The sequence below is a fragment of the Meriones unguiculatus genome, chromosome 8, assembly GCF_030254825.1.
Source record: "Meriones unguiculatus strain TT.TT164.6M chromosome 8, Bangor_MerUng_6.1, whole genome shotgun sequence".
NCBI lineage: Eukaryota > Metazoa > Chordata > Mammalia > Rodentia > Muridae > Meriones > Meriones unguiculatus.
This window is the reverse complement of record NC_083356.1, coordinates 3,989,614-4,017,573: the sequence shown is the minus strand read 5'-3', so window position 1 is coordinate 4,017,573 and position 27,960 is coordinate 3,989,614. Positions and strand designations below refer to the sequence as shown.

The 27,960-nt window shown below is 57.8% G+C and overlaps 2 protein-coding genes across 5 annotated transcripts; one reads left to right on the top strand and one right to left on the bottom strand.

The window, feature by feature from the left end:
- Positions 1 to 647: 647 nt before the first annotated feature.
- Positions 648 to 15,856, top strand: Kcnh3 (potassium voltage-gated channel subfamily H member 3). Of its 2 annotated transcripts, none has more exons than XM_060388638.1 (15): positions 648 to 1,084; positions 2,231 to 2,464; positions 2,814 to 2,948; positions 3,790 to 3,923; positions 4,206 to 4,449; positions 4,791 to 4,948; positions 5,036 to 5,243; positions 7,253 to 7,558; positions 7,772 to 7,971; positions 8,377 to 8,626; positions 12,047 to 12,264; positions 12,946 to 13,277; positions 13,926 to 14,032; positions 14,777 to 14,853; positions 14,945 to 15,856. In XM_060388638.1, the coding sequence occupies exons 1-15, from the start codon at positions 1,009 to 1,011 to the stop codon at positions 15,545 to 15,547; spliced, it is 3,282 nt and encodes a 1,093-aa protein (XP_060244621.1). In that variant the 5' UTR covers positions 648 to 1,008; the 3' UTR covers positions 15,548 to 15,856. The 2 variants fall into 2 exon arrangements, with proteins under 2 accessions (XP_060244621.1, XP_060244622.1); XM_060388639.1 differs by having other exon boundaries at positions 967 to 1,084; positions 2,235 to 2,464.
- On the bottom strand, positions 15,850 to 24,988 carry Mcrs1 (microspherule protein 1). 3 transcript variants are annotated; one of them, XM_060388641.1, is made up of 15 exons: positions 24,878 to 24,988; positions 23,398 to 23,517; positions 22,782 to 22,920; positions 22,313 to 22,451; positions 21,605 to 21,763; positions 21,371 to 21,480; positions 20,157 to 20,265; positions 19,808 to 19,946; positions 17,690 to 17,765; positions 17,430 to 17,458; positions 17,224 to 17,316; positions 16,979 to 17,061; positions 16,737 to 16,824; positions 16,365 to 16,492; positions 15,850 to 16,254 (listed from the first exon to the last, which is right to left on the bottom strand). In XM_060388641.1, the coding sequence occupies exons 2-15, from the start codon at positions 23,405 to 23,407 to the stop codon at positions 16,168 to 16,170; spliced, it is 1,389 nt and encodes a 462-aa protein (XP_060244624.1). In that variant the 5' UTR covers positions 23,408 to 23,517; positions 24,878 to 24,988; the 3' UTR covers positions 15,850 to 16,167. The 3 variants fall into 3 exon arrangements, with proteins under 3 accessions (XP_060244624.1, XP_060244625.1, XP_060244623.1); XM_060388642.1 differs by lacking the exon at positions 23,398 to 23,517 and having other exon boundaries at positions 24,878 to 24,965; XM_060388640.1 differs by lacking the exons at positions 23,398 to 23,517; positions 24,878 to 24,988 and adding an exon at positions 23,090 to 23,282.
- Between the last annotated feature and the right edge of the window lie 2,972 nt (positions 24,989 to 27,960).

Below are 27,960 nucleotides of genomic sequence, written 5' to 3'. Positions count from 1 at the left end.
GCCCCCGCCCACACCCCGAGCGGTCTTCGACCCTCGCAAGGCGACAGAAACTTGAGGGCACGCGGGGGAGGGACGGACGGCTTGGGTTCACTTACCCAAGGCGCCCTCTGCGCTCCCGGGCCTCGCCCAAGGCGTCTGGACTTTACTTCTGGGGCTCCCCGCCCTCGGGTTTCCTCAGCTCCCGTCTGCACTTTTCAGTGGGTCAAGCTGAGTCCGGGAAAGGCTCGGCTGAGCCTGGGGAAAACCGGGCTCCGAAGACCCCCGCCCCCCCTTTCGGGGTACTCCGTGCGTACTCCCCAAACCTCCAGCTACTGGGCCTGCCCCGCAGCCTGGCGGCCGGTTCCCCTTCTGACATTTTTTCTTGTTGGAAACACATCTCCAGCGCACACGCCCCTAAGCCCTCCTCTGGTCCCTCTGGCGCAGGAGAGAAGCCCCAGGCTGCGCCCGCCAGGCGTTCCTCGGTGACCACCGCGGTTCTCGCCGAAGGGAGCGTGGCGGCGCTAGGGGGCGGCCGCGTCCCCCGCCCCCACCAAGGCCCCCAGGGGAGGGGGATCCCTCCGCAGGAGGCCTGTCTCTTTAAGGAGGCGGCCCTCATTGGGTGTGCCCCGTCTCCATGGTTACCCCGGTGCAGGCGGCGGTGCGGGAGGTAGGCTGCCGCTTCTCCCCGACAGACGGAGGAGCTGCGGGGACCCGGCGCCGAGCCGAGCCCGAGCGGGAGCCGCGGGGAGGACCGGAGGTGCCGAGCGCGCGGTGGCCGCGGGGCCTGCAGCCCGGAGCCCGTGGGCGGCGAGGGGTCGCGCGCGCGCCATGCGCCCAGCCTCGACGGCGCGGACGCCCCCTCGCGCGCGGGCGGCTGGTGGGGCTCGCCAGCCTGGGCCGGGCAGAGCCCCCCGACGGCTACTCTAGGGGGCGCGGGGCCCGGCGGGGGGCGGCCGAGCCGGGCGCCCTCCCCCGGCGCTGAGTCCCCGCGCCCCGGAGGGATGGGGCGGGCGGCCGCCGCCGCCTAAGATGCCGGCCATGCGGGGGCTCCTGGCGCCGCAGAACACCTTCCTGGACACCATCGCTACGCGCTTCGACGGGACGCGTGAGTCAGGCCCCAGCCCTCTAGCTTCCGGGGAGCAGTCCACCGTCCGCACTGCCACCTGCTGCTTGGAGCCCACCGGCCCACCCCCTTCCTCACCCCCTTGAAGCTAGCTCCTTGCAGTCACCGAAGGGTTCCCGGAGGTTCCCAGGGTCCGCACCGCTGGCATGTGTCCCTGGGTGCGGGGTCCCCGAGTCCAGCCTGACCCGTCCCACCCTGACCTCGCTGCTGCAGAGGCCCAGTCGGGCAGCGCGGAGCCGGTGCTGGTGGACAGCGCCGAGGGCTCAGAACCCAGATTTAGAAATAAGATTTGCAAAGGAAGGTAGAGTAGGCGGGATTCAGCAGAGAGCTGTGTGTGCAAGCTCCTTGCAGTCTAAAGCCACCGCTTGGAAGCTCGGGATGCCCACCTAGCCCAGAGCGATGAGCCTGGGGACTCCCATCCGGGCTGGGCAAGTTTGGAAGAGGCAAGGCAAGCTTCCAGATTCTGGGTTCCTCGGGCTCCGGCACAGGGGAAGTCATGAAAACAGGGTCCCTCCCCCTCTCCCTCCCAGTGGGGCTTCCCAGTTCTGACAGGCACTCTCCCTCGTGTTGTAGACAGCCTGTAGGAGCTCATCACTGAGCTCCCCCCACCCCGGGCTTCTCCATCTGCTTTGGGCTCGGAGCCTGCTGATTCAGCACCCCTCGTTCCCCCTAATACACGCTTGGCTCCGGGCTCTGCTGTTCACCACTATCCATACATACACCCCCATTCTTGATGGCGTTCAAGAGTTCCTGAGCCAAGATGTGTGGCGAGGGGGCAAAAACACGCACGGCAGGGGATGGTCTGGGACCTGCTGCCCAGACGGAGCACACAGCCAGCCTAGCTAGCCAGTTAGTGGGTCGGCCCCACCCCTTCATCCAACTGCTCTGGACACCCCCTCCATGGCGCAGCGCCCGCCACGCAGAACTGCGTTGGCATGCTCTCATGGTCAAATGCACTCGAACCCGGCCGGCGGGGGCTGCCCCGGGAGGATGTGAGGCACAGCTAGGTGTCCAGGCTGAGTCCCCCTCGCAAACAGGGCCAGCACAGGCAGCCTTCCCGGGCTCCGCTGGCAGGTGGGGCGCCCTGTGGCTCGCACGCACGCCAACACCAGAGGTGTTCTCTCGCAGACAGCAACTTCGTCCTGGGGAACGCCCAGGTGGCCGGGCTGTTCCCTGTGGTCTACTGCTCGGATGGCTTCTGCGACCTCACGGGCTTCTCCAGGGCTGAGGTCATGCAGCGGGGCTGTGCCTGCTCCTTCCTCTACGGGCCGGACACCAGTGAGCTGGTCCGCCAGCAGATCCGCAAGGCCCTGGACGAGCACAAAGAATTCAAGGCGGAACTGATCCTGTACCGCAAGAGTGGTGAGGCACCGTGGCACTAGTTTGCCCCACCATGCCGGGCAGGGCCTCTTCCCAAGTGCCCAGCCACCCTTCCATCCCTTTCTCGGCCTCCACCTCGTCCTGGGCTCTCTCCTCCCTGCATTCCTCACACTGGCCTCAGCCTCCGTTCCCTCCCTATCTTGCCAGGGTAGGGTGTCTGACCGCCATGTCTGCTCCCCTTGCCCCCTCTCCCAAGCCTTGTCCTAAGTGGGCCCACGCTGCTGCCCCCTCCCCGGGAGGCTGTCTCTGTTTGCTCCTTACCAGGGACTGTCTGTGGTTACCTTAGGCAGGGCCAAGAATGGAAAGCAGCTAAGACTGTCTCTTTGCCTAGGGCTTCCATTCTGGTGTCTCCTGGATGTGATACCAATAAAGAACGAGAAGGGGGAGGTGGCCCTCTTCCTGGTCTCTCACAAGGACATCAGCGACACCAAGAACCGGGGAGGCCCTGACAACTGGAAGGGGAGAGGTGAGCGCTGTGCCACATTGATCTAGATGCCTGGTCCCTGGCTACCCGAGGCTCAGGCGGGGCTGGGACCCCCAGTCTGGGTTATAGACCCCCCCAGCCCTTCTTATGCTCACTGAGATCCACTCTGTCTGACAGAGGGCCTGTGCTGCTCTGTGTTTAGTCCTAGGATGGGAATCCTGTCGGATAGGCTAGTCAAAACAAAGCTGTCAAATCAAGGTTACTGAGCCAATAAACTCCGCCTGTGCTAGGACACCCCTCTCTCCCCACTAGTGAGGCCGAGCACGTACTCACCTGACTCCTTTCTGCCCAGCATGCCTGATGTGGGGGAGCCCAGGGTCCCTCGAAGGGCTGGGCTAGGCCTTCTAGGTCTCGGAGCTGTCACAGACACTGGTCCGAGGCTGCGTCGCTGTCTGGAACAGACACTGGTCCGAGGCTGTGTCGCTGTCTGGAAATGTGGGGTACAGGCTGTTCCCCTGCTCTGCCCTCACTCGGCCCCAGCTTTGCTGCTTCTCAGTATCAGCCTTCTTTGGGCTTCTCTGGGCTTCCACAGCTCTGCCGACAGCAGACCCTCCGGTGCAGCCTCTTAGAGATTTCCTCTCCCGGGCCTTAGTCCGCTCACTTTTGTCTTGCCCTGTGGGATCCGGACCTTCTCTGGCAGCTGATCCCGGGACTAGGGTACTCAGCACCCCTAGACAGCACAGCTCTGACTGACAAGTGGCCGGGCGAAGTGAGGATGCCTGACTAGACAAAAGGGCCACCAAGCCGGTCATCCCGAGCACTAGAGCTAGTGTCCTGTACCCGGACCCATAGCTTGCTGTCACGGGACCCTGTTTGTCTGCAGGTGGTGGCCGGCGCCGGTATGGCCGGGCAGGGTCCAAAGGCTTCAACGCTAACCGGCGGCGGAGCCGGGCGGTTCTCTACCACCTGTCTGGCCACCTGCAGAAGCAACCCAGGGGCAAGCACAAGCTCAATAAGGTGGGTGGAGAGCCCTGGGGTGTGTTTCGGCTGGGGCAGGGCAGGTTGAACAGACCCGGCAGGGCGAACCAAACCAGCTCAGAGGACGTCTGGAAGCCACTCGGGTCCCACCAGCCCTTTGGCTCTTCCCAGTCCTCATCCCTCTGGTGCATAAATAAAACCTGTGCCGGGGCCACGGTGCAAGTACAGGGGAGAGAGGGGAACACCCTTCCAGACGCTATCCTGATCTAGCCTCTGTCCATGACCCTTTTTCTCTGCCTGGACCTGCCCCTCCTCACCCAGGGCGTGTTCGGAGAGAAGCCAAACCTGCCTGAATATAAAGTCGCTGCCATCCGGAAGTCCCCCTTCATCCTGCTGCACTGTGGGGCTCTGAGGGCCACCTGGGATGGCTTCATCCTGCTCGCCACACTCTACGTGGCGGTCACCGTGCCCTACAGCGTGTGTGTGAGCACGGCCCGGGAGCCCGGGGCCGCCCGAGGCCCGCCCAGCGTCTGCGACCTGGCTGTGGAAATCCTCTTCATCCTCGGTACGCGCAGTCTGCGCCCGCCGCTGCTCGGGCCAGCCCTGGGCCTTCCGCAGGGGTCGTCCTTCGCATGCTTCCCAACGCCCCACAAGTGTCTCTCCCCCTTGCCCTTCCCAGCTTTGTCACCCAAGCCTAGAGCCCAAAGACATCTCTACTAATAAGGAGTTCCAGAGCCCCGAGCCGAGATTAACCTCGGCGAGCCTCCGTTTCCCCCCTCTGGGAAATGGGTATAAATGTGTGCATGCAACAGTTACAGCTTAGTCAGGGCACAGAGGTGAAGGGCCTGGGGCTGGATCAAGCGGAGCCATACCCTGCCCATCGCTGACTGCCTGTTTTCCACACAGATATTGTGTTGAATTTCCGTACTACGTTTGTGTCCAAGTCAGGCCAGGTGGTATTTGCCCCAAAGTCCATTTGCCTCCACTACGTCACCACCTGGTTCCTGCTGGATGTCATCGCGGCACTGCCCTTTGACCTGCTGCATGCCTTCAAGGTCAACGTGGTCAGTATGGCTGGGCTTGGTGTCGGGCTTTGGGCGACACGGGCAGGGCTAGGCCTGGGGTGACCTCCCTCCTCCTCTCTGTCTCAGTACGTTGGGGCTCACCTGCTGAAGACCGTGCGGCTGCTGCGGCTGCTGCGGCTGCTGCCGAGGCTGGACCGGTACTCCCAGTACAGCGCAGTTGTGCTCACCCTGCTCATGGCCGTCTTCGCCCTGCTCGCCCACTGGGTGGCCTGCGTCTGGTTCTACATCGGCCAGCAGGAGATTGAGAGCAGCGAGTCGGAGCTGCCTGAGATCGGTACCGTAGGCGAGGGCAGGGATGGTGGTCGGGCGGTGTGGGGGGTGGGGATGTCAGAGAAAGGTGTGTGTGTGTGTGTGTGTGTGTGTGTGTGTGTGTGTGTGTGTGTATGTGTGTGGTGGCCACCACCGTGGGGAGACAGCCTGCCTGGTGTCTGCCTGGGGAGTCTCAGTCACCCCTAGCGCCCTCCTGGGGACCAGACCTTGGTCACATGGCCAGCCATGGATGGCCAGGCAAGGAGCTGCTGGCCTCACACTTTCCTCTTTGAATGCCACCTTTGAAGCTCGGGCCCTCAGGCCGTCAGGCCATTGCCCCACTTTTTGTCACCTTCATTTCCTGGGTCTTTCGCTGTGGTACCTGAATCCAGTTCTCCCTGAGCCTCTTCTTTCTCCCAGCACCTTCCCCTCCTTCATCTCCCCGCCACGGCTTCGGCTCCTCCTCCCACTCACTCGATCTTAACTCTTACGGGAGTTGCCACCCTCACCTCTCCACATCACCCACGAGCTTGTGATCAGTTTCTGGGGCTGAGCCCCAGTGAGGCTACAGCCCCTGACTCTGCCGGCCACACTCTTGGTGAGCCCCTCCTTCCAGCCCCTGCATGCCAGAGACTCCAGACGCATCTCTCCGCCCTCCTCACATCGGTCCATCACCAGCTCGCTGCTGTCACCATAAGGATATAGCCATCCCGTTCTGGCCACTTCTAACTTCCCATGCATCCCAAGCTGAGCACACCTTTCTTCCACAGCTCCGGCCCCCTGCCGGCTTCCGGTAACTGACATGTGTGGAGTTTCTAGCTGCTTGAGGGGCCTGCTGTGTGCAGTGGCCTCAGCGGGGTCTCCAGGCGTTCTTAGAACCTGCTCTGATCAGTTCCCCCAAGGGATGGCGACGCTCTTGTGAACCTTCCCCTTGCCAGGAGCGTGGAGACAGAGGTGTGCCCAGAGGCCGCGCTTGGCTGGTCCCTCGGGCCCTCTAGTTGCTGAGCATGTGGAAACAGGCATGCGCTAGCTCCTTGGCGCGTGCCCCTCCCAGGGGGAGTCTGTGGCCAGGCAGCTCTCGGGGCAGCTGCCACCCTGTCTCCAGCTCACCTCCACGTGGCCCGGAAGCACTGAGTTCTCAGGTGCGCCCCACTCTTTGCAGCAGACACAGACACTCTTGGTCTTGGGCCAACACACGATGGCTTAACAAGTACACGCGCTTGCTACCAAGCCTGGAAAACCTGTGTTTGCTCCCCAGGCCCCCAGGGTAGAAGGAGAGAGCCGACTTCCATCCTGGCCGTATGTGTGTAAAGAAGTCTATTGTGTGGGAGGGTATATGGGTGTGAGTGCGCACTCCTGTGTGAGTGTGCAAGTACACACAGACTCATCCGTCTGTGACTGTTCCCACCCCCGTCTGTGTATCAGTGTGCAGTCACCTTGGTCGTTAGTCTTTCAAGCATATGCAGGCCTCTGCAGTGCACGTGGCCATGGTTGTGGCTGGACGTCTGTCGAGTCTTCACCTGTGTGCCCTTGCCTTCCCCGTGCTAGGGACAGCGTGTGAGACGGCATGGTTGGTGAGGTTGAGGGGTAGGGTATGGCTGGATGGGCAGGACTTTCGCAGCAGATGGGCTTGGACGAAGGAAAAATGGTGTGGGTGCACCGGACAGCCGAGGTGGCCTCAGCCACCCAGACTTGGGCACCAGGCCAAGGCTTAATGCAGCCAGATGCCTCTCCTGCACCAGCCTCTTTGCCTGGCCGCCTGGCTGCTCCTGGGCACAGCCCATGAGGCTGACCAGCGGCCCCGGAGCAGGTGGGATTCTCTTACTGAGCCAGCGGCACCAACAGGCTCTGGCAGTGCGTCGGCCTTTCTCCTGCGCTGTCTTGTGGTAAAGATGTGCGAGCAGAGGAGAGAGATGCGGCCGAAGGCACGGGGCTGGGCCTGCATGTGCATCCCGCTTTGGGGGGCGCCCCTACTCCACCTGTATCCACAGAACAGAACTGTGCCGCTCTCTGAGTCGCCCTCCCCCTCCACAGGCTGGCTCCAGGAGCTGGCCCGCAGGCTGGAGACCCCCTACTACCTGGTGAGCCGGAGCCCCGACGGCGGGAACAGCTCTGGACAGGGCGAAAACTGCAGCAATAGCAGCAGCGGCGGCGGCGGCGGCGGCAGCGGCGAAGCCAACGGGACCGGGCCGGAGCTCCTGGGGGGCCCGTCCCTCCGCAGCGCCTACATTACCTCCTTGTACTTCGCACTCAGCAGCCTCACCAGCGTGGGCTTCGGCAATGTGTCCGCTAACACAGACACTGAGAAGATCTTCTCCATTTGCACAATGCTTATTGGGGGTGAGGCTGGGCCTGGGCTTCCTGGGACCCCCCCCCCATCCGCCTCTCTCAAGGTCCCTACGAGTAGAGATTTTAGATTCTGCCTTTGGTGGTCCAGAGGCCCCTGCACCCTGCCTAGGAAGCCGGGCGCAGGCAGGCAGCAGAGGACAGGTCTGCTGGCGCCGTTGGGCCTGGCCAGGCCTGGAGGTGACGCTTTCCTCTCCCCTCTCGCAGCCCTGATGCACGCAGTGGTGTTTGGGAACGTGACGGCCATCATCCAGCGCATGTATGCCCGCCGCTTTCTGTACCACAGCCGCACGCGCGACCTGCGAGACTACATCCGCATCCACCGCATCCCCAAGCCCCTCAAGCAGCGGATGCTTGAGTACTTCCAAGCCACCTGGGCTGTGAATAATGGCATCGACACCACTGAGGTTCGGAGCCTCCCGGGACGCGCCATCCGGGCTTTCGCTTCCTCAGGGGGTGTGGGGGGTGGAGCTTGGTCCCGACGGTCAGGACTGGAGGTGTGGGTGGGTACGAAATGCAGAAATTTGGCTTTCCTGGGTCTCTTCCAGGGACAGCAGAACCCTAATTGGGTCTGTGGGCGCTGGGCTCACTGATGTCAGCGTGTAAGGCCAGGAGGAGGAAAGGGCGGGGAGGGGGCTCCCCGCAGAGAGCTTTCTTCTACTGACTGCGCCCTGTGGGCCATAATGCTGTGCGGGAGACTCAGGCCTCCTTCCCTTTCCCTCTTGCTTCTGGGCTTGGAGATGGTGGCCAGGCGCTGGTTGGAAAGGCCTCCTCTCCTGCCGCCCTAACCCCCCCCCCCCCACCGTCTGCAGCTGCTGCAGAGCCTCCCGGATGAGCTCCGGGCAGACATCGCCATGCACCTGCACAAAGAGGTCCTGCAGCTGCCGCTGTTCGAGGCGGCAAGCCGGGGCTGCCTGCGGGCACTGTCCCTGGCCCTGAGGCCCGCCTTCTGCACGCCCGGGGAGTACCTCATTCACCAGGGCGATGCCCTCCAGGCCCTCTACTTTGTCTGCTCGGGCTCCATGGAGGTCCTCAAAGGTGGCACCGTCCTCGCCATTCTAGGTTTGTGTGACGGGAGAAAGGGTGCTCGGGGGCTCACGCGTCTGGGGGAAATTCATGGCCATTCTGAATTAAAATCAGAGAAAGGGGTGCACACAGAGCTGGCAAGGGGAGAAACAGACAGGAGGGAGCCAGGGACAACCAGAGGCCTTAGACAAAGCCCAAAGATGAGCCAGTGACTACAATGTGGCAACCCAGGACAGGAGGTAACCTTGAGGCTGTTCCCAGGATGAAGCCAGTAAGGGGTCCAGCTGTTTGTGTGTTTGCTTTCGAGACAGGGTTTCTCTGTGTAGCATTGGCTGACCTGGGCTCGCCTTGTAGACCAGGCTGGCCTTGAACTCACAGCTTGCTTCTGTCTCCTGATTGCTGGGATTAAATTGTGCATCACCATGCCCGGCAGGGGTCCGGCTTTTTAGAAGAGCCAGTTCGTAATGGGGTGGAGAAGCAGTGTAGGAAAAGTCTAGCCGGGCGGAAAGAGGGCAGGGCACAGAGCAGGTCCGAAGCCCAGATAGGGGACAGCAGAGCTCAGCCTGCCGGTGGCAAAAGGCAAAGGGAAGTGAGACATCAGTTTCTAACTGGGTCAGCACCATAGAGGGGACGGGGCAAAGCACAGGGGTCTCACGGGGAGGAGATGGCGACCGTCTGCCACAGAAGCCGTTTTGTTCCCACCTCACACAGAAGGGACCTGAGCACAGAAAAGCCTGCACAGCTGGGCATTGGCTAGTATTCGTGGTAGAGCCGGGTGCGGCAGGAGTGACAGCCACAAAAGGGAAGCGTTTGAGGGCCAGGTGTGCGGGCAGGCACCAGGCACTCATGCGCAAGGCTCTGGGAAGCACAGAAGCCTGTGACGGGCTGAGCCGTGCAGCTGCGAGAGGCTCTGAGCACCCTGGAGGGCAAGGGGCTGAGACAAGCCTGGACAGTCCAGGGGAAAGAGAGCGACCAGGTCACAGCCATGTCCCTGCTGTGGGGACAGCTGAGAGCAGGGTGTGGGGCACAGAGGAGACCAGGACAGAAGAGAACTGAAGGCAGCAGCTATCGGGTGCTCATTCTCACCCCCCCCCCCCCGCCCCCCAGCATTTGATGAAAGAAATGTCGCCAGGGGCTCGGAGCCTGAACAAGGTGACAGACTGGTGAAACACTTTTAATTTTTTTCATCTTTCTTGAGCCCAGCTTCTGAGCTTAGATATACTCTATACCAGAACTGAGAAGATGGAGTTATGCCACAAATCATAGCGTATGTTTGCAGTCCGAGCCAGGCAGAACACGAAAGCGATAGAATTGCTTGAGCTCAGGAGTTCTAAGCCAGCCTGGGAAACATGGCAAGACCATCTGAAAGAGGAGTGGAGTCAGGGGAAGGTTAGAAACAAGAGAAGAGAGGGGCAGAGAAGGCAGGCAGGCAGGAGGACGCAAGGGCATCAGTCTCCAGGTTTACATCAGCCCCGGTGTGCTGCACCTGCCTGTCATCCCAGCACTTGGGAGGCGGAAATTCAAGGTCTCCCTGGACCACGTAGTGAGCAGGAGGCCAGCCTAGGATAGATGAAACTTTGTTTCAAAGAGCAGAAGGGAAACAAATAATAAGTAAAGGAAGAATCTGGAGCTTCACTGCTGGTGTGGCGGTAGCCCTTGAGGAAGGGAGGAGAGGCTGGTCAGAGCAGGGCTGTCCAGCTGGTCACTCGTTGCTCTGATGGCCTGTGTGAGGGCCTGGCTCGGATCCTGCTGCAGAATGGAGTGTTGTGTTCTGTGTTTGCCATGGAGCCCGTCCTGGCCCTGAACTTGCCGTCTCCTGTTTTAGCGGAGGGCTGGGATACATGTGCCCAGCTGTGACCTGGTTTTCTGCTTTGCTTCCATCCCAGCCTCCCACCTGCCTCCTCAGCTGGGCAGGCTTTCAGGTGCACCCAGCTGGCTCCGGGCGAGCCAAGTCTGGCCCTGTAGTCAACAGCACTGACTCTAGCCCCAACCTGTTTGTGAACCAGTTCCGCCACCTGTGAGGGAGGATGGACACTGGATGAGCTGAGCCTGGAACCCATGGCCCAGGTGCCGGCGGCAGGGTCTCAGGTCCAGGTTGGCTCTGTCCTTAGTCTTGTTTCTCAGCTTTGTGTCACTTCTTGGATGAAGAAAATTACACCTATCTTATTCCGGATGACACAAAACACAGCTCCTTCCTTAGAAAATCCCTGTGTAACCCAAACAGCTCTGCAAGGATTCAGGAAGCTTCAAAACAAGAACAGGAAACGTAAATGAGGCACATTCTGAATTCAAGTGTGAGCCGAACTCCATGAACATTTAGAGGCCTCTGGACTCATGTGTGTTGACAGCAGCCACCTCTCTTGGTCCTTAAAGCCTTGACCGACCTTTCTAATCTTTCTAATCACGCAGCTGGTCTGAGAGAGGCCAGACTGCCTTTACCCAGGTAGCCAGTCCCGGATGCGGATCTGGGGATCAAGGGAGAGGAAAACAATGAACAGAGGGTTGGCTCCGTCAGGAGCTTCGTCAACATAAACTCACTCAACCCTCTCCATCAGAGCCACAGACCCGGGCCCATGATTCTAAGATACCCCTCCCCTGTCCAACCTCCCTGAGGTTGCAGGACCTGCATCTTTTTGTTTTGTTTTGCTTTTTGGTTTGGTTTTGTTTTGAGTCAGGGTTTCTCTGTGTAGCCCTGGCTGTCCCAGAACTCGCTCTGTAAACCAGGCTGGCCTCAAGCTCACAGAGATCGGCCTACATCGTTTCATAATTGCTGTCGGCCAGGTAGCAGTCTCAGTCTAGGCTTGGGAAACCCTTTGCAGACCACTGAGGTGAGATCCGCTTGCTCCCCTCAACACTCCAGGGCAGTGGCCGCACAGCCGCCATTCCACACAGGGCACTGAATAATGTCCAACTTCTGGTAGCTGGACCAGCTGCACCCAAATCACCTGTGGGCCTTTAAGAAAATCAGATGAAGGTCAGGCTGGGGCCTGGATGTCTGATTGGTTTAATTTCCCCAGGGGACTCTAATTAACAGCCTATCTTGGAAATACAGGAATGGGTGACATTCTACTGAGGTACCATGGTGTGTCAGCCAGCGGCTTTACCCTTGGAAATGCTTGAGAGCCTGGGCCGCACTGTTCTTCACCCCAAGTATGGGTGTGAATCACTGAGGCCCAGGGATCACGGCACAGCCAGGCCCCTCTGCTTCCCGACATCTGCTCAGTCTAGAGCCACCCTCTCCCTCCCACCTCCTCTCCTCCCTCCCACCCCCTCTCCTCCCTCCACCCCCTCTCCTCCCTCCACCCCCTCTCCTCCCTCCACCCCCTCTCCTCCCTCCCACCCCCTCTCCTCCCTCCCACCCCCTCTCCTCCCTCCACCCCCTCTCCCTCCCACCTCCTCTCCTCCCTCCCACCCCTTTTCCCCCTGGGCTTGCTAACCTTGGCTGCCTCTCCCCAGGGAAGGGTGACCTGATTGGCTGCGAGCTGCCCCGGCGGGAGCAGGTAGTTAAGGCCAATGCTGACGTGAAGGGGCTGACATACTGCGTCCTCCAGTGTCTGCAGCTGGCTGGGCTGCATGAGAGCCTCGCGCTGTACCCCGAGTTTGCCCCGCGCTTCAGCCGTGGCCTCCGAGGGGAGCTCAGCTACAACCTGGGAGCCGGCGGAGTCTCTGCAGAGGTGAGGGTTGTTGTATGTAGACTGCAGATGGAGGAGTGGTCAGAGGGCCAGGCCGCCCTCTGAGACAGGCATCCCGGGTGGGATGCTGCTTCCGAACAGGGCCCTTGGCTCCCCTTGACCCTTCCTCACGAAATAGCCTGTTCTGAGGGTGCCCTGGTTACTTACCTGTTGCTAAAACATGACCAAGGCAACTAACAGAGGGAAGGGTTTATTGGGCGGACATCCAAGTCCGTCATGGTGGGGAGACAGGGCCGCAGGCATGCCGCGGGCCAGGTAGCTGAGGGCTGGAGCCCCTCAGCACAGGCAGGAAGTGGAGTGACGTGGATGTGGCAGAGTATTTCATTCTCTCAAAGCCCCCCTACCTTCCTCTGGCAAAACCACAGCTCCTAAGCCTCACCAAAAGGTGCCAACTGGACACCAGCTGTTCAAATGCCTGAGCCCGGGGGCATTTCTCATCTGTACCACCACAGAGACCTTAGGGTCTCTTGGATCATCACAGTGCCAGCCCTGGTAGTCGGAAGGACCAAGCGGAGGGGTGCTGCACCCACACTTGTGTGGGACTTGGGGGTATTCCACTGTGGCAGCAGTGCGGGCGCTTTCTGCCTCCTGTTTCCCAGCAGGGGAGTGGAGGGGGCACAGCAGCCGCTGTCATGTTGAACCCCCGCTCCTCTCTGTCCCCAGGTGGACACCAGCTCCCTGAGCGGTGACAACACCCTCATGTCCACCCTGGAGGAGAAGGAGACAGATGGGGAGCAGGGACCCACCGTCTCCCCAGCCCCAGTGGATGAGCTCTCCAGTCCCCTGCTGTCGCCTGGCTGCACCTCCTCCTCCTCAGCCGCCAAACTGCTGTCCCCTCGCCGTGCTGCGCCCCGGCCCCGGCTGGGTGGCCGAGGGCGGCCAAGTAGGGCAGGAGTTTTGAAGCCGGAGGCCGCTCCTTCTGCCCATCCACGGACCTTAGACGGGCTGCGGCTGCCCCCTGTGCCGTGGAATGTACCCCCAGACCTGAGCCCCAGGTGAGCAGGCCCTGGATTCAATGGCAGGACTGTGATGGTAGGACAGAGGCACCCGCTATACACACCCCGACCCTGAATGTTGCCCATGTTTATTTTTGAGACTGTGTAACCCAGGTTAGCTTCCACCTTGTGATCCTCCTGCCTCTGTCTCCTGAGTGCTAGGTTTACAGAAGTGCACCGTGCCTAGCTTCGTATTTCCATTATAAAAAAAAAAAATTTTTTTCTTTTTAACTGGGTAGGCGGTAGAGGACTCTGCACGTGAGTGCAGGTAGCCACAGAGACCAGAAGAGGGCGCTAGGGCCCCTGGAACTGGAGCTATAGGTGGTTGTGAGCTGCTCTATGCAAGAACGAAGCAGGCTCTTGCCTTCAGAGGCACCATCAGTCCAGCCTTCATGGTCCAAGCCTGCCTTCCCCGATTCCCACCATCCCATTACTTGTTAGCAGGCAGCTCACCCTGAACTCCTGCCGTTTCCTGCTACTCCAATGTACTCTTCAGCTAAAATACTAGCTTCTTAGGATGCCAGGTCCCCTAGATAGCTCTACTTTTCTGTAGCTGACTCGTGAACCCTGGAATGCCCCATCCCGACACCACCGTGGCTGCCTCTGGTTGTCTGACTTGTTGTCCTGCCTTTTGAATTGGGTCCACAGGGTTGTAGATGGCATTGAGGATGGCTGTGCCTCCGACCAGCACAAGTTCTCTTTCCGAGTGGGTCAATCTGGCCCAGAATGTAGCAGCAGCCCCTCCCCGGGACCAGGTATGGAACGCAGGAACGGGGAAGGTTAGAGGGCGCCGCATTTGCTGTATAGACCTCAAGCGCTGTGGTGTCTAGCCTGGTGTTGGCGGAACTGTGGGGCGGCCTGCCCAGAAGCCCTCACGGGCTGCCCGTGGTGACTGGCATGGAGGCTTGGATACCTGCCCTGCCATCTTTCTAACGGTGTAAGCTCAGCATGTTTGGTCCCAGTTCCTGTCTGTAAAATGGGATGTGCAAGCTAAATTAGAGAATGTACCTGACACTCATGACACGTCCCCTTACTGGGAGGACAGAGGGCTGGAAAGACAGGGCTGACGCTGGCCCTGGGTAAGACAGGCAGCCTGGAAAGTGGACAGAGTGAGGACACACATCCTCTAGGCCGGAACAAGGCACAGATGCAAAGAGCAACTTCCAGGTAGACAATGTGGCATTTGCCTGCACTCTCAGCACTAGGGAGGTGGAGGCAGACAGCTCAAGACTCAGCCGCCTCGGCTATTCAGACTTGGGGGAACACCATGGGCTATGAGATCGTCTCATCCTGCCCCCCCTCCCCCAAGGGACAGGGACCCGCAGGGAGAGCAGCAGACAGTGTCATTCAGAGCTGCTGGGAGGGGTTTTCATGCTGCTGACAATTTAGCAACTCGATCAAGGCCAGAAGAGAGCAGGTGAGCCAGGTCAGTGCTAAGAGGCCAGGCCTGGACCCTAAACCGTCTTTTAGCAGCTCTAACAGCCCCATCCTTTCCACAGAGAGTGGCCTGCTCACTGTCCCCTTGGGGCCCGGCGAGGCGAGGAGCACAGACACACTGGACAAGCTGCGGCAGGCGGTGGGTGGATGAGATGGGAAGAGGGAGGGATGGGCAGGCCCTGCTGAGGGGGCGGCCTGCTGACCTCGTGACCTCTCCCCCTACCCCCAAGGTGACGGAGCTGTCCGAGCAGGTGCTGCAGATGCGAGAGGGGCTGCAGTCCCTTCGCCAGGCTGTGCAGCTCATCCTGGTGCCCCAGGAGGAAGGCCAGCGTCCCCGGGCATCAGGAGAGGGGCCGTGCCCCGCCACTGCCTCTGGGCTCCTCCAGCCCCTGCGTGTGGACACTGGGGCGTCCTCCTACTGCCTGCAGCCTCCAGCAGGCTCTGTCTTGAGTGGGACCTGGCCTCACCCTCGTCCAGGACACCCTCCTCCCCTCACGGCACCCTGGCCCTGGGGACCCCCCGCATCCCAGAGCTCCCCTTGGCCTCGAGCCACAGCTCTATGGACCTCCACCTCAGACTCAGAGCCGCCTGGCTCTGCTGACCTGTGCTCTGAGCCCAGCACCCCAGCCTCACCCCCGCCTTCTGAGGAAGGGGCTATGACTGGGACCCCAGCACCTGTGAGCCAGGCCGAGGCTACCAGTACTGGAGAGCCCCCTCCAGGATCGGGGGGCCGAGCCTTGCCCTGGGACCCCCACAGCCTAGAGATGGTGCTCATCGGCTGCCACGGCCCTGGCACAGTCCAGTGGACCCAGGAAGAAGGCACAGGGGTCTGACTGCCGCCTGGAGATCAGAACTGCAAACATCTGCCAGCTGCTGTTGGGCGAGCCTCTCGTCTGTGCGCGGCACTGCCTGCTGGCTCAGGGCAGGAGCCTGAGGAAGGAGGGTGAGCTGGAGCCTCAGGCAGGCCCCCGGCTAGGGATCCGCGGGTCCTGCTCCACTGACCTGCTTGTCCACCCTCTGCCAGATGGGCGCAGAGGACTGAGGACAAGGAGGGGTTCTGCCATTCCTTGCATGTGCCCGTCTCCACCTGTCCTCATGTTTTTTATATTAAAAAACCAAAAATAAAAGAAACTACTTTGGAACTTGGTACTTTTTATTTACAAAACAAAACAAAAACAAAAACAACAAGGAGGAGTCTAAAGCTGATCCACTGGAGACACAGGAGTGACAAGGCAATGGTGGGGCTCTGGCTCTGGGGAGGCACAGGGGTTCCAGCCTCTCCTGGCTTCCCCATGGTCATCCCACCTTGCCTCAAAGGCTCAATCAATGGGCCAGCAGTTGGGCCTCCACCACCCACTCTGGGTAGAAGGTTTTTCCAGGAGCCTGAGTTCTCAGCTCAAGGGAGCTGGAATGACAGGGGAAACTGAGGCCAGAAGATGCCCTGGTTTCTGCCTCACTGTGGTGTGACCTTGGCAGCCTCAGCCCGGATGAGAGCAATGAGGTCCTGGTTGATGAGGAAGACGAATCGCAGGCTGGCGATCTGGGCAGGACAGAAAGATGGCTGAGTACAGGGTGGGCCGGAACCACGTCCATGGACCAGTCTGTCACGCACCAGGTGAGACACCCTTGCCGTCTCCAGCCCCGACTCACCTCCACCACAGAGTTGTTGCTGAGCCTCCACTTGGAGCCACACAGTACAGGCCGGCCATCGATATAGATGGGTCGCCGGCCCTCGTTGGCAATGAAGAAGTCACCATTGTTTTTCAGCTTGATGACACCTGTGGAGGCAGAGAAGAGAAGGAATGACAAGACTGAGATAGCCAGGAGACAGCCAAGTGCCCCTCTGCTTCCTGGGTGCGAAGGCTTGACGGCATCTGTAGCCCCAAGGAGCGACCTCAAAGCACCAACTCCTTTGGCCTGCCTCACTGGTCCCTGAGGGTTCCCTCGGCACCATGGACAGCCAGTGAGAGGCTGGAGGGTACCCCCACCCCTGTTCCCAGTGGAGTAGCAAGGTGGGCACACCTTGCTTCCGGGAAATCTTCCAGGCCGGACCCTCCAGCGACAAGTCCACATCGATCTGGTTGTCCTTGGTTGCTCTGCCGAGGGTGATCTGGGAAAACGGTGGAGGTGAGGGCTGGGACAGAGAGTGAGAAGGAGCCCCACATAGCAAGGGAAAGACAAGAATCCAAGGTTTGGGCAGAGAAAGGGACGACAGAGGAGGGGGTGGCTAGGCAGGGCGGACAGTGAGAGCCTGCCTGCCTTACCTCACGAGAGCGCATCAGGTACCGCACCATTCGGCCCCGCAACACTGCCAGGGTCTGGTTGTCGAAGTCTGGAGAGCTCATGCCTGAGAGAAGAGCAGGGTCAGCTAAGTAGGATCAGCAGAGCCCTAAGGCGAGGGTAGGGAGAACAGGGAACGGGCGTAGTGAACAGCACCCAGACAGGCCAGGGAAGGCGCTCAGCGGGACAAAGGGTGCCGGAGAGCCGCCCCCGGTCCCTGGACCCTCACCTGTGATGCTGTCCACTAGCACCTGCCACTTATGCAGCTCCTGCTCCAGCTGCCGGATCTCTCGTTTCTGGCGCCGGTCGGCCACTGTAAGCTCTGAGGTGAGGTAAAGCGGGAAGAAGAGACACTGGCGCCCCAGCACCCTGAACTGGTCCCCTCCACTTCAGTAGGAACTTCCCCCCACACTGTCCCCAGCAGGGCAGGCTTACCATGTTCCAGGACTTCATCGCGCATATCCCTGGGTAGTGAAAAGGAGGAGTCAGGCCCAGCAGACCACCCCAGGCTCCTCCGCCAAGCCTTGCCTAGCCCTGGGACTGAGGTGGGGAGCAGGGGAAGGCAGTGAGCTTACGCGACCCTCACAGGAGAGGGCGCAGCAGGGTGGCTAGGCCCAGCAGCTGCAACTGAAGCTATGCGTGCTGGGCAGCCTGGCGTGCCCGACAAACAGAGTCAACCCTCTCCAGGAACTCACTTGAGCTTACTGTCGTCAATCAGGTCCTCTGCATCTGAGAAGTTTAGCACTTGGTCCCCCTTAGGCAGTGGCTGCACTAAATGAACGACAGAGGAAGTATAAACGCTGAGGATCCGACTCCAGCCCCAGCTGTCCAACAGCCATGTGAGCCGAGCAGCCGGGGCGCAAGGACAGAGCCCTTCTGGAGCCAAATCCAGAGCGATCACGGTCCCAAGTAGGTGGCACAATGCGTCCTCAATACAATGCATCCTGGGACAGAGGTGGCTCAAGACAAGGCAGCCAGAGCTGACCCACGTGGGCCTCTGCTGCATGGCTGACTCACTGTAGTCTCACACTAGGCAGAGGACTGCTCAGCCCCCGTGATGGTAGAAGCAGATTAAGCTCTGAGCTAGTGGGGGCACAGCCAGGACCCACACTGTTCCTCAGTCTTTTGGCCACCCTGAGAGGTATGCAGCATTGGAATGACCTTCAGTCTGTGGGGAATGACCTTCTTACGGGCCATGAAATTAGCTTTATTGTTTTCAAAGGATGAAATGGAGCAGGATAATTAATAATAGAACCTATCAAGTATGTTCTGAAACACTAGTGTTTCGTGAAAGTTTTTAACTGTTTCTGGAGAGACTGAGAATAAAAGAACTTGTGGTTCTTGGCCAGCTGTGCCAAGGCTGCAGGGTGCTCTGCAGCAGGGCAGCCAGCAGCTTCCAGCTGTGCCAAGGCTGCAGGGCGCTCTGCAGCAAGGCGGCAGCAGCTTCCAGCTGGGCTGGAGTACAGTACACAAGAAGCACAGCTTTGCCCTGGGAGACTGGGGACAGAGGACTGGGTTGGTCACTGCCACCAAGCCGCCTTCCACCAGGTCTGCCTGGCATCCGGGACTCTAAATGAGTAACTAAGCTACTATCTAGGCCACAGAGTGTGCCCGATAATTGGGATGAGCAGGTTTAAGCAACAAACAAGAAAACAAATTCTTGCACAGAGACTCTTGGAAAAAATATATAGAACAGAACAGCTTCCAAAATGATGAGAAAGAAGCAGGACCTGGTGGCACAAACCTATGGTTCCAGTTCTAGGGGGATGGAGGCAGGAGGTCATCCTGGGCTGCAGAAAACCAAGACTCAAAAATAAAACAAAAGGAAAAAAAAAAAAAAGGAGAAAAACAACAACAACAACAAAAAAAAAAAACAATAAGAACCAAAAACTGACCAGCTGGCTTTGAAACAGTAAAACAGAAATGTCACCCAGCAAATGTTCTGGAGATTCCGTGCTGGGTGAGGCAGCAAGGCCCTGGACCACTAACAGCAGTGGACGGGCTCCCGCAGGAGCCCTCAGAAAGCAGGAGGCTTTCTGAACCAGCTGTGGGAGCAGTCCATGAAAGCTCCCCGTCAAGGCAGCACGCTGGCGTGGTGCACAGCGCAGCAGGCAGGGCGTTCTGGCAAGAAGAGTGTGCCCGAACCATACAAACCAGAAGCCTGCTCACCAATTCCCTTGCAGGACTCCTGCAGCACAACCAGACAGCTTTCCCAGCAAGAGCCCCAGAGAGAGCAGCTCAGCGGTGAGAGGGCGGCAGAAGGCGTTCCAGCCCTTGGGGAGAGGAAGAGTGGGCCTAGACATGAAGTCCTGCGGAGGCACCCAGGACACAAATGCCCGACAGCACAGGCTCCCTGGTCCATGAGCAAGGTGATGGGAGGATGCAGGATGGAGACAAGGCAGGACAGGGCAATTTCAAAGGAAGTCACTGCCTCTGGGGAAGAGCGAATAGATGGACACTCCCAGTTTGCTCCAGTTTTAATGCTACCCATAAATAATATACCAATGTATTGTTTTTGTGATGGCAAAATATGTCAAGACCAAAACATAACAAAAAACCTAAAACAAGTCTGCTATTTGCACTTTTGCTTCAGGATACCCGGTAAGCTGGCTTCCCTCTCCATGATGCCAAAGGCCCTGCCAGCTCTACGAGGAAGCAGGTTTTGCTGCCGATTCTTACAGACTGAGAACAGGACTCTCGGGGCTGCCGAGGACTCTGTTACAGGACACTGGCAGGCAGCTGTGCCTGCAGACATCACACGTGCTCTCACAGCGGAACACCTGGCTGCTCAGGCTGCAGCTCCCGGGGGTTACCTGTCTGATCCTCCAGTAGGTAATACTGTTTCATGAGCTGCCAGTGGGCCTGCAGAGCCTTGGCAGTACGGGCCAGGTAGAAGGCATCAGGGTGTCTGTGCAGCAGGTCCTGGAAGGTTTCCAAGGTGGGCTGGCTGGTCTGGAGATGAGAGGTACCTTCTTCATACCAGGGTTGTCTCATTCCCACCCCATCTCTGTCCCCAGGCCTTCCCAAGACCCATCCCAAAGGCCACTGCAGATGTCTTCACCTGCATGTGTGTGTTCAGACCGCAGACGGGGCAGGCAGGACCCCCCCCACGAGTCGTTTCCCATGTGGTCCAGCTTGTACCCTGTCCACGCCTCCACTTACCGATCCCACCTTGCTCAGCAGCTGCTCCTCAGCCTTGCTGAACAGGGCCTTGCTCTGAATGGCTGCAATAGCTTCTGGGTGCAACTGCCTCATGGCCTGACAAGCCAGTCTGCGCATGCAAAGAAATGAAGGGTAGAGCTGAAAGGAAGGAGTCAAGCCGTCTGGGGTTCTTACTACCCACCCTCCCAAAACTATAAGCCTTTGAAACTTAGAGATCCCAAGCCTAGAGGTCCCTGGTAGAAATAACAGGAGGCTTAGCCCAGCACCAGGTCATGGTACAATAAAAGCAATAGCAACTCAGGAAATGGAGGCCACACTCTCTAAAGACCCAAGGTGGTGGCACATACTTGTAATTCCAGCCAGCAGGAGATGGAGACAGGAGGACTGCTCAAAGTTCAAGGCCAGCCTGGTCTACAGAGTAAGCTCTAAATCAGCCACATAGCCAGACCCCAACTCAAAACAGGCAAACAGGAGGCCCAGTTCCAAGACACCCTGGGACCAGCCGCGACTCTGACCCCTTCCACAGTACACGGCTGAAGCTCCACTCACTAACCACTGTCTATTGCCTCCTTTATCTCAAGCTGGTCTCTCAGGGCTATGTCTACAGCCTGAGTGGGTGGCAGGGCTGTGGAGGAGTAGAAGAAGGGTGTTCAGATTCAAACCAAGCTTTAAGGACACTGAAGTAAATGACGGGGGAGGAGGAGGGCAATGTTTATGTGCATGAGCTTATTTGAAACGATGCTAAAACTAGAAGGGTCTTGAGGCTCATTTATTCCAGTACTCTCTCTTTCCTTTTTGCTTGTTTGTTTTCAAGACAGGGTTTCTCTGTGTAGCCCTGGCTGCCCTGGAATTCTCTCTGTAGAGCTGGCTGGCCTCTAACTCTGACACCTGCCTGCCTCTGCCTCCTGACAGCTGGGGGTTCAGTGCCTTCTTCATATAAGGAGCTCTGAGAGCCAGTGTGGACAAGCTCAGAGGTGACACGAGGCACACACTGGAACTGGGGCTCCTGGCATTTGTGGGCACTTACATCCTCCACTGCCTTCTGGCCTCCACCTGGCACTGGAAGGAGCTAGAGGAAGAAGCTTCTCCGTAAGACCTCCCCAGAATATCCCAGAGGCCGCAAGGCCCCACAGCCCTGCCTCCCAAGACTCTCCTTCGGGCCCTGGTAGATGCTGGCCCCCAGCCCCGCCCTCTCCTGGAGCTGGCCCACTCACTTGGAGATGACAGGGTCGTAGAGCAGGGCGTACCAGCGCTCTTGAACTTCTCGAAGGGTGAAGCGGCAGCTGAACTTCACGCCCAGGTGGACAGATGTCAGGTCATTGGTCTGCAAGAGCCCAGACTGGTTACTCCAGCCTCTGCACTGGGAAGAAGCCTTCCTTGGAAGCCATAGTGTCCTGCTAAGCTACTATGGGGGCTGGGAATTGGAGGGGGTGTTGGGGGTGAACTACCTGCAACACAGCGTTGATGAGCAGGAGGTCATCTGCAGGCTTCCATCGGCCCAGATCCTTGGTCACCTGCAGCGGCTGTTTGCTTTTCTTCACACGCTTGGTGAGTCCAGGGGCTGGGGCGGGGCTGGGTGGCACAGGAGTACTAGGAGCCTTGGATACCTGGGTAGAGGGCAAGATCACAACGAACTCAAAGCCGGTATCAGAGAAGCTGGGGCTTCAGACCTACTGCTTCGCACACTGTGACAGCTGCAGGCTCAGACAACACCAGGGAGCCAAGCTGAGACACGGCTTTCCAACACCCACCCCCACCAAATTACGTCGACACCATTCTTGACCAGATGGGGTCTTCTCTCTGTTTGTGGTACCCTCAACCCCAGAAGGGAGGGTGGGTGGGGAGTATACCAGGGAACTACTCTTGCTGGTGTACTGTCTGGGGCCAGAGCAATGCCACCTGGGGGTTATTTTTACACCCTGCAATGCTGGGAACAAGCTGTCTGCTCCCAGAATAGATACATGCTCCCTGCCTCCCACACCGAATGTGATACAGGATGCAGTAGCAGAGTGAGGAATGCAGCAAGAAAGGGAGTAGGGAGAGATGGGGAGGTAGCGAGTGGGGGCTGGGGCAGCTCGGTTCTCTGACAGGCCTCATCCATGGGGGACACACAAAGCCCAGTGCCCTCTGGCCCCATGTTGCACCCAGCTCCTTACCTTCTTCTTCTCACTGGAGGAGGGCTCACTCCCTGAGCAGCGGCCTGATTCCACTCCACTGGTCCCCTTCACTCGGGTAGAGGATTTGGCCAGACTGCTCTCTACAAGCTCATCATCAAATTTTTTCCTTTTGATGAACCTATAAGAGGTCCTGCACTTTTAGCCACTGGTAGCTGCATGGTACCGCATACAGCTCCACACAGCAGGCTCCCAGTGGGAACCAACCCTTGACTTTCCACCAGGGCCTGGCTCAGTGGTTGAGGAATAGCCAAGCACTAGCCCTCAGAGATGACAGGCAAGCCCCCCCCCCTTCAGTGCTACAGGGAGGGATCGGCAGGGAAAGGAAAGAGGCTCAAGGCTCCGCCTTCACCCACGGCGGGCTCAGACGGCCATTCCCAACAGAGGATGAGACACGAGGCACCTAAGCCCACAAGCTTTCCCCTTCCCAGTCCCTCTGAGGCCAGACTACCTGGAAGAGCTTCTCCGTTTAGGGATAGTACCCAGGGCCTGGGAGGAGGCTCGCTTCTGTCCTGCCAGGGACTCTTCATCCTCTGAGCGGCTGGCAGTGCCTGATGCCATGAGAGATGAATCTAGCAGACCCTGAGAATCTGGAGAAAGAGAAATGGCAGACTCAGGCTTCCCAAGCATCCTCTGCACACCGACCCCTTTCTTCAGCCTGCTCCTTGCCAGCCCCTCCAGCCCTTTCCCTGCCTCCCTGAGGCTTGAGGCTTTAAGGTAGGAGTTCCTTAGCCATCCAGATCCCCTCTGGGCTCAGACCTGGCCCAGACCTTCCACGCTGGGCAGTTGTCCTGGTGCCACGTGTCATGTTGTGCAGCACGTGGCGCTCAGGTTAGGCTGGTGATGCCGACACACCAGGCTCTGGGCATAACTGTTCCCTCTGCCATCAAAATGTAGCGTGCCAAAGAGCAGCAGCACAAGAGCAAGTCAGTCGACTGTGGCTCTGTCGAGAGGTGCGTGGGCAGTGCTGGCCCAGGGGGAGGTGGCACTGCCCAGCTGGGACTGGGGCAGAATCAGGAGGTGCTTGGTGACCGAGCATTTGCGGAGCTGGCCCAGCCTCACACTACCTTTGTCCATCCTCTCACAGTCCCAAAGCCACTGGCTCCAAACCACAGGGATGGGAGGAACGGTCCCACAGGCTCATCCAAGGATTCTGACCAAGTGAGCTTAGAGGCCGAGAAGAGAGTCTGCCAAGGAGAAATAAGGCTCCCTCAGGTTTCCAACCAGCCAAATCCACTTACCAATTCCTCACATTTGCTCATGGCCCTGTCTCCTGAGGACATTTATAGTGGGAAGAGCCATCAAGACCCACTCTCAATTACACTTAAAGATCAGTAGCTACATAGCCTGGGGTGATAGCTCCTCCCCTACTGGGAGGCACAGGCAGGAGGATTCTGTCGAGTTTGAGGTCAGCCTGGTCTACACAGCAAGTCAGGGCTATATACAGTGAAACCCTGCTTCAAAAAATAAAAAATAAAAACAAAAACGTAAGTAGCTATGTGGAAGTCACGGAGACCTTCAGGAGTATCATAAAAGCTGTGGATACAAGACATACTAGGTTCAGAGACCCTATAATTTTACCAGTAGGTCCCAAATGAAGCATCTTGACTGTTAACTAGAAAGGGCCAAGGGATTCTTGATTCTGCTCCCAGGCCGCCGCTGCCGCCTCCGCTGGGGAAGGCAGAATTCCAATGTCTCAATACCCTTTTCACCCTTCCACATGCAGCTTTTACTTAGGTGGGTGGTACCTTCTAAGATTACCAAGTGGTTTGGGCCTGGCGTTGTGGGCGCCTGCCTGTAATCCCAGCACTCTGGGAGGCAGAAGGCGGAGCTATGTGAGTTCGAGGCCAACGTGGTCTACAAAGCAAGCCCAGGACAGCCAAGGCTACACTGAGAAACTCTTGTCGAGAAAACAAAACAAAACAAAAAAGGGGATTTGGGAACAGCGTTGGGACACCAGGTTCTAACCCAGAGAAAACTCAGGTACTGGACTTCCTGGAGGGCTGCAAGCAGGCCTCGCCCCTTCTGACTCGGGCGTCTATTAGAGGAAAGTTACGCTCCGTAGGTCACGGCTGGGAAACGTGGGCACCACGGAAGAGGGTGAAGGTGCCCAGTCCCACAAGCGACGAAGGCAAACTCTTTGCCCTCCTTCCCGTCCCTCCGGCCCTCCTCCCGCGAGAGCACACCCATGGTGAGGGATCAGTCCAGGTCTGTTTCAAGGACTCTGGGGAGGAGTGGCAATTCGGTCAGCTCTGCAACTCTTAGTAATGCACCGGCAACACCATGGTGCTCTCGCAGTCTGGCTCTGAGCCCCACGGGCGACAGGGACCCAGGAGCAACAACCAGCCAAGTCGCACCACCTTTGCGCATGCGTAACGCCGCAGGCCAGAGTCTAGCCCGGTCGGACTCACGCATGCGCAGATTTTTCGGGGCGATACCGGGGCGGGGCCCCAAATCTTGTGGGGTTGTGCCCCGCGGCCCATTGGGAAACTCAATTTCACCCCCAGGTCTACTCAGAGCACTAGGAGACGAACCGCGAAGCCTCACCATTCCTAGGCTGCCAGCTCCAACAATTTCTCCGCGGCGACAGCAGGAGCCGCAGGGCCAAAGCCGGCTTCCGTGAGATACATCTACTTCCGGGTTACGAACAAGGGGTTGGACAATCTCTTCCGGTTCGTGAGTGAAAGGGGCGGGGCTGTGGCTCCGGAGTCGCGGGAAGCCGGAAGTGAAGTTTTCCCGGTTGGAAAAAGCGCGTTGGGAGGCTTTAGGCATTAGGTGATTACGGGAACCAGAGAGGCTTGCCGGTCCGAGCGAGTAGCGGGGCCTTGTGGTGAGGCAGCCTAGGCGACGCTGGGAGGAGCGGGACCGCCACGTGAAGCTGAGCTTCGCACTGAGCTTGGAGGGTCTCCCAGGACCAAATTTTGTATTGTTTTATCTGCCGGTGCTTTTAGGTAACGTATTCTGTCAGGCACTTTGCTAAGCGCAGGCCGGGGAGAAAATCTTGAGGAGCTTGCTCTAGCTGGGGAGATGTGTACGGTACGATCGGGAAGACTCGTGTCTCAGGAGGGGATGCTGGATGGGGAGCGAGTTCCAAAGGAGGCACTTCCAGAGAAGTAGAGCGCCAGTCGGTTACCTCAGATGGACTCCATCTAGACTGCCGAGGGCAGTCGTGGGTAGCCGGGAAACCAGCAGAATCGCTATTTTGGGGGAATCGCTTCCCGGGGAACAGGGAACGTGGGCAGTTTGGGGCTTTGAGAGATGCCCGGGAAACCCAGAGAAACTCGGCTCTAATGGCCCTGTTTGTTTCATGCCCCCTTTGAGGGCTACAAAAGTGTAGCAGCTCTGACTGGTGAAGCTCCCTGGAAGAGCGTTTGCCTTGTGTGCCTGACATAATCGCTGTCAGACGGACGGCTTGCCCATGCTCACTCTGACGGTTTACTCTCAGCTTTAAGTCTCCACTTAATTTACTCTGACGATCTTATTTGATGAGTATATACTTGCTTCATCTCCCCCAAAACATAAAGTTTTCTAGTACACAGTGTGCTGGTTAGACTTTTTTTTTTTTTTTGTCAACGTGACATGAGTCATTTTCAAAGAGGGAGCCTCGACTGAGAAAATGCCTACATCCGATTGGCCAGTAGGCAAGTCTGTGGGCATTGTCTTGATTGGATGATGTGGGAGGGCCATGCCTACTGTGGGCATTATAACCCCAGGGCAGGTGGTCCTGCTTGGTAAATGAAGGCAAGATGAGGAAGCAAAGGAGAGTTTGTCAGTAAAGAGCCGTCCTCCGTCGCTTCTGCCCCAGTGTCTGCCTTGAGGTTTCTGCCCCCGACATTCCTCTGTGATGGAGTGTGACTTAAAAGCTGTAAGATGAAGTAAACCTTTCTTTCCCAAGTTGATTTTAGTCAAAGTGTTTTGATCACAGCAACAAAAAACCAACTAGGACAGTCTGGCGCATTGTGCTAAATATGGTTTAGTATCTATGTTACACAGGACTTAGTTGGGTACTCTTCTCTAAAGGGATAATTTTTTTAAACTAGGAATGGAACACCTGCTGCATGCCAGGTAAGCACTGTATCTCTGTGAGAACAAAAGAAACGCCATTTTGCCTTCTAGACTCTGTCTTGTAACTTACTCAGGGTGATCCGGTTCCCCCCACCCAATTCCAGGAAAAAACACAGACTATATCTTGGTAAGAACAGAAGTTCACCCACCCCGGGGGTAGACAATGAGGTCCTGAGGCTAAGCCCCCACCTAGCTCCAGATGTTCCTTTTAGATACCTAGCTTCCCCCTGCGGTTTGGCCCAAACTGTCCCTTCTTGCCCCAACCAATGATTTTAAAAATCAGCATGCTTGGAATTCCCCGCTTATGGCTTTTCCCTCTAAAAACCCTGATTCCCTAGGCTTGGGGCCGCTCTCCTAAACCTGTTGAGTCAGGGACAGTTTGTGACCCAAGCTCGAGGGTGCAATAAAGGCCCTTGTGTGTTTGCATTGGACTTGTGTTCCTGGTGGTCCTCTGGGGGTCTCACGATCTGGGCATATAATTTGGTGGCTCGTCCGGGATTCCCCAGGCCCCCAGCCCAGAAGGTCCATAACCAGCCAGAAAGTTCTCTGTGTTTTCTCTGTGTCCCTGTCCTACTTTCAGTCTGAAGTCTTTAGACGTCTGTAAAGTGACCTCACATTGCTAAAAGGGGACGCACTAGAGGGTCACAGTTGTGAAGGGAGGACAGAGAGCCTCTTAGCTGAGGACAAGCCTGTGTCGGGTTGATTTTGAAACCTGTGACTGGATATTTTCCTCAGTCCCGGGTGCTGCTGAGCAGGTACTTTCATTTTTGTTTTCAGTTGGCTCAGCAGCTTGTTCAAATACTTCTGTCTTTTGGCTTTCTCTCCGTTTTTGTTCTGTCTTGTGTTTGACTTTGATGGATGACAAATGGATGGACAGACCCCTTCCAACCCTACTGACTTGGTTATTGCTCATTTCAAGAAATTTAGGATCCGAGCACATAATCTTTCAGTAGATGTGAAGATAGGAAAAGTGATAACCCTTTGCAGCTCAGAATGGCCAGCATTGTGTGTTGGCTGGCCAGCTGAAGGGACTTTCCATTTGCCCACAGTCCTAGCTACAGAAGAACGCATCTTCCAGAAGGCGCATGGTCATCCTGACCCTTACATAGTGGTTTGGAAAAACTTGCTTACTACTTACACCAGCATGGGTGAAGCTCTTCCTTTCTCCTCCCCTAACTAACCAGTCTTTGTCCACAGAAGTACAGGCTTTGGTGACTAAGGACGAGGGACTCAAGAAACCCTCGTCTCCCCTTTACCCAATTCTCCAGGGTGGTCCTGATGAGTTTATTTTTCCTCCCCCTCCATATAGCCATCCCCTATCCCCCAGGAATCCATAGAAATGGCCCCGGCTCCAGCACAGTCCCAGTGACTTTGGGAATGGGACGGGTAACCCATTCATTCATGGTCATCCTGAATGTCCTTACCCACTCTTGGAAAGAGACCTCTTGTCCAAAATGAGCGCTCAGATATACTTTGGGCATAATGGAGTTCATTTGATGGATGAATATGAAAAGCCTATACAGGTATTGACTTTAGAATTAGAATAGGAAAACAAATTTTTGAAG

What these genes read in the sequence shown, in the direction of transcription:
- Mcrs1 (XM_060388640.1), bottom strand. Translation starts at nt 23,138, where the DNA reads ATGACACGTGGCACCAGGACAACTGCCCAGCGTGGAAGGTCTGGGCCA. An exon ending in ACCTGATGCGCTCTCGTGAG is followed by an intron (nt 16,825 to 16,978) that starts GTAAGGCAGGCA and finishes CCGTTTTCCCAG; the next exon opens with ATCACCCTCGGCAGAGCAAC. An exon ending in GAAGATTTCCCGGAAGCAAG is followed by an intron (nt 16,493 to 16,736) that starts GTGTGCCCACCT and finishes CTGCCTCCACAG; the next exon opens with GTGTCATCAAGCTGAAAAAC.
- Kcnh3 (XM_060388638.1), top strand. Translation starts at nt 1,009, where the DNA reads ATGCCGGCCATGCGGGGGCTCCTGGCGCCGCAGAACACCTTCCTGGAC. An exon ending in GCAAGCACAAGCTCAATAAG is followed by an intron (nt 3,924 to 4,205) that starts GTGGGTGGAGAG and finishes CTCCTCACCCAG; the next exon opens with GGCGTGTTCGGAGAGAAGCC. An exon ending in ATGCCTTCAAGGTCAACGTG is followed by an intron (nt 4,949 to 5,035) that starts GTCAGTATGGCT and finishes TCTCTGTCTCAG; the next exon opens with TACGTTGGGGCTCACCTGCT.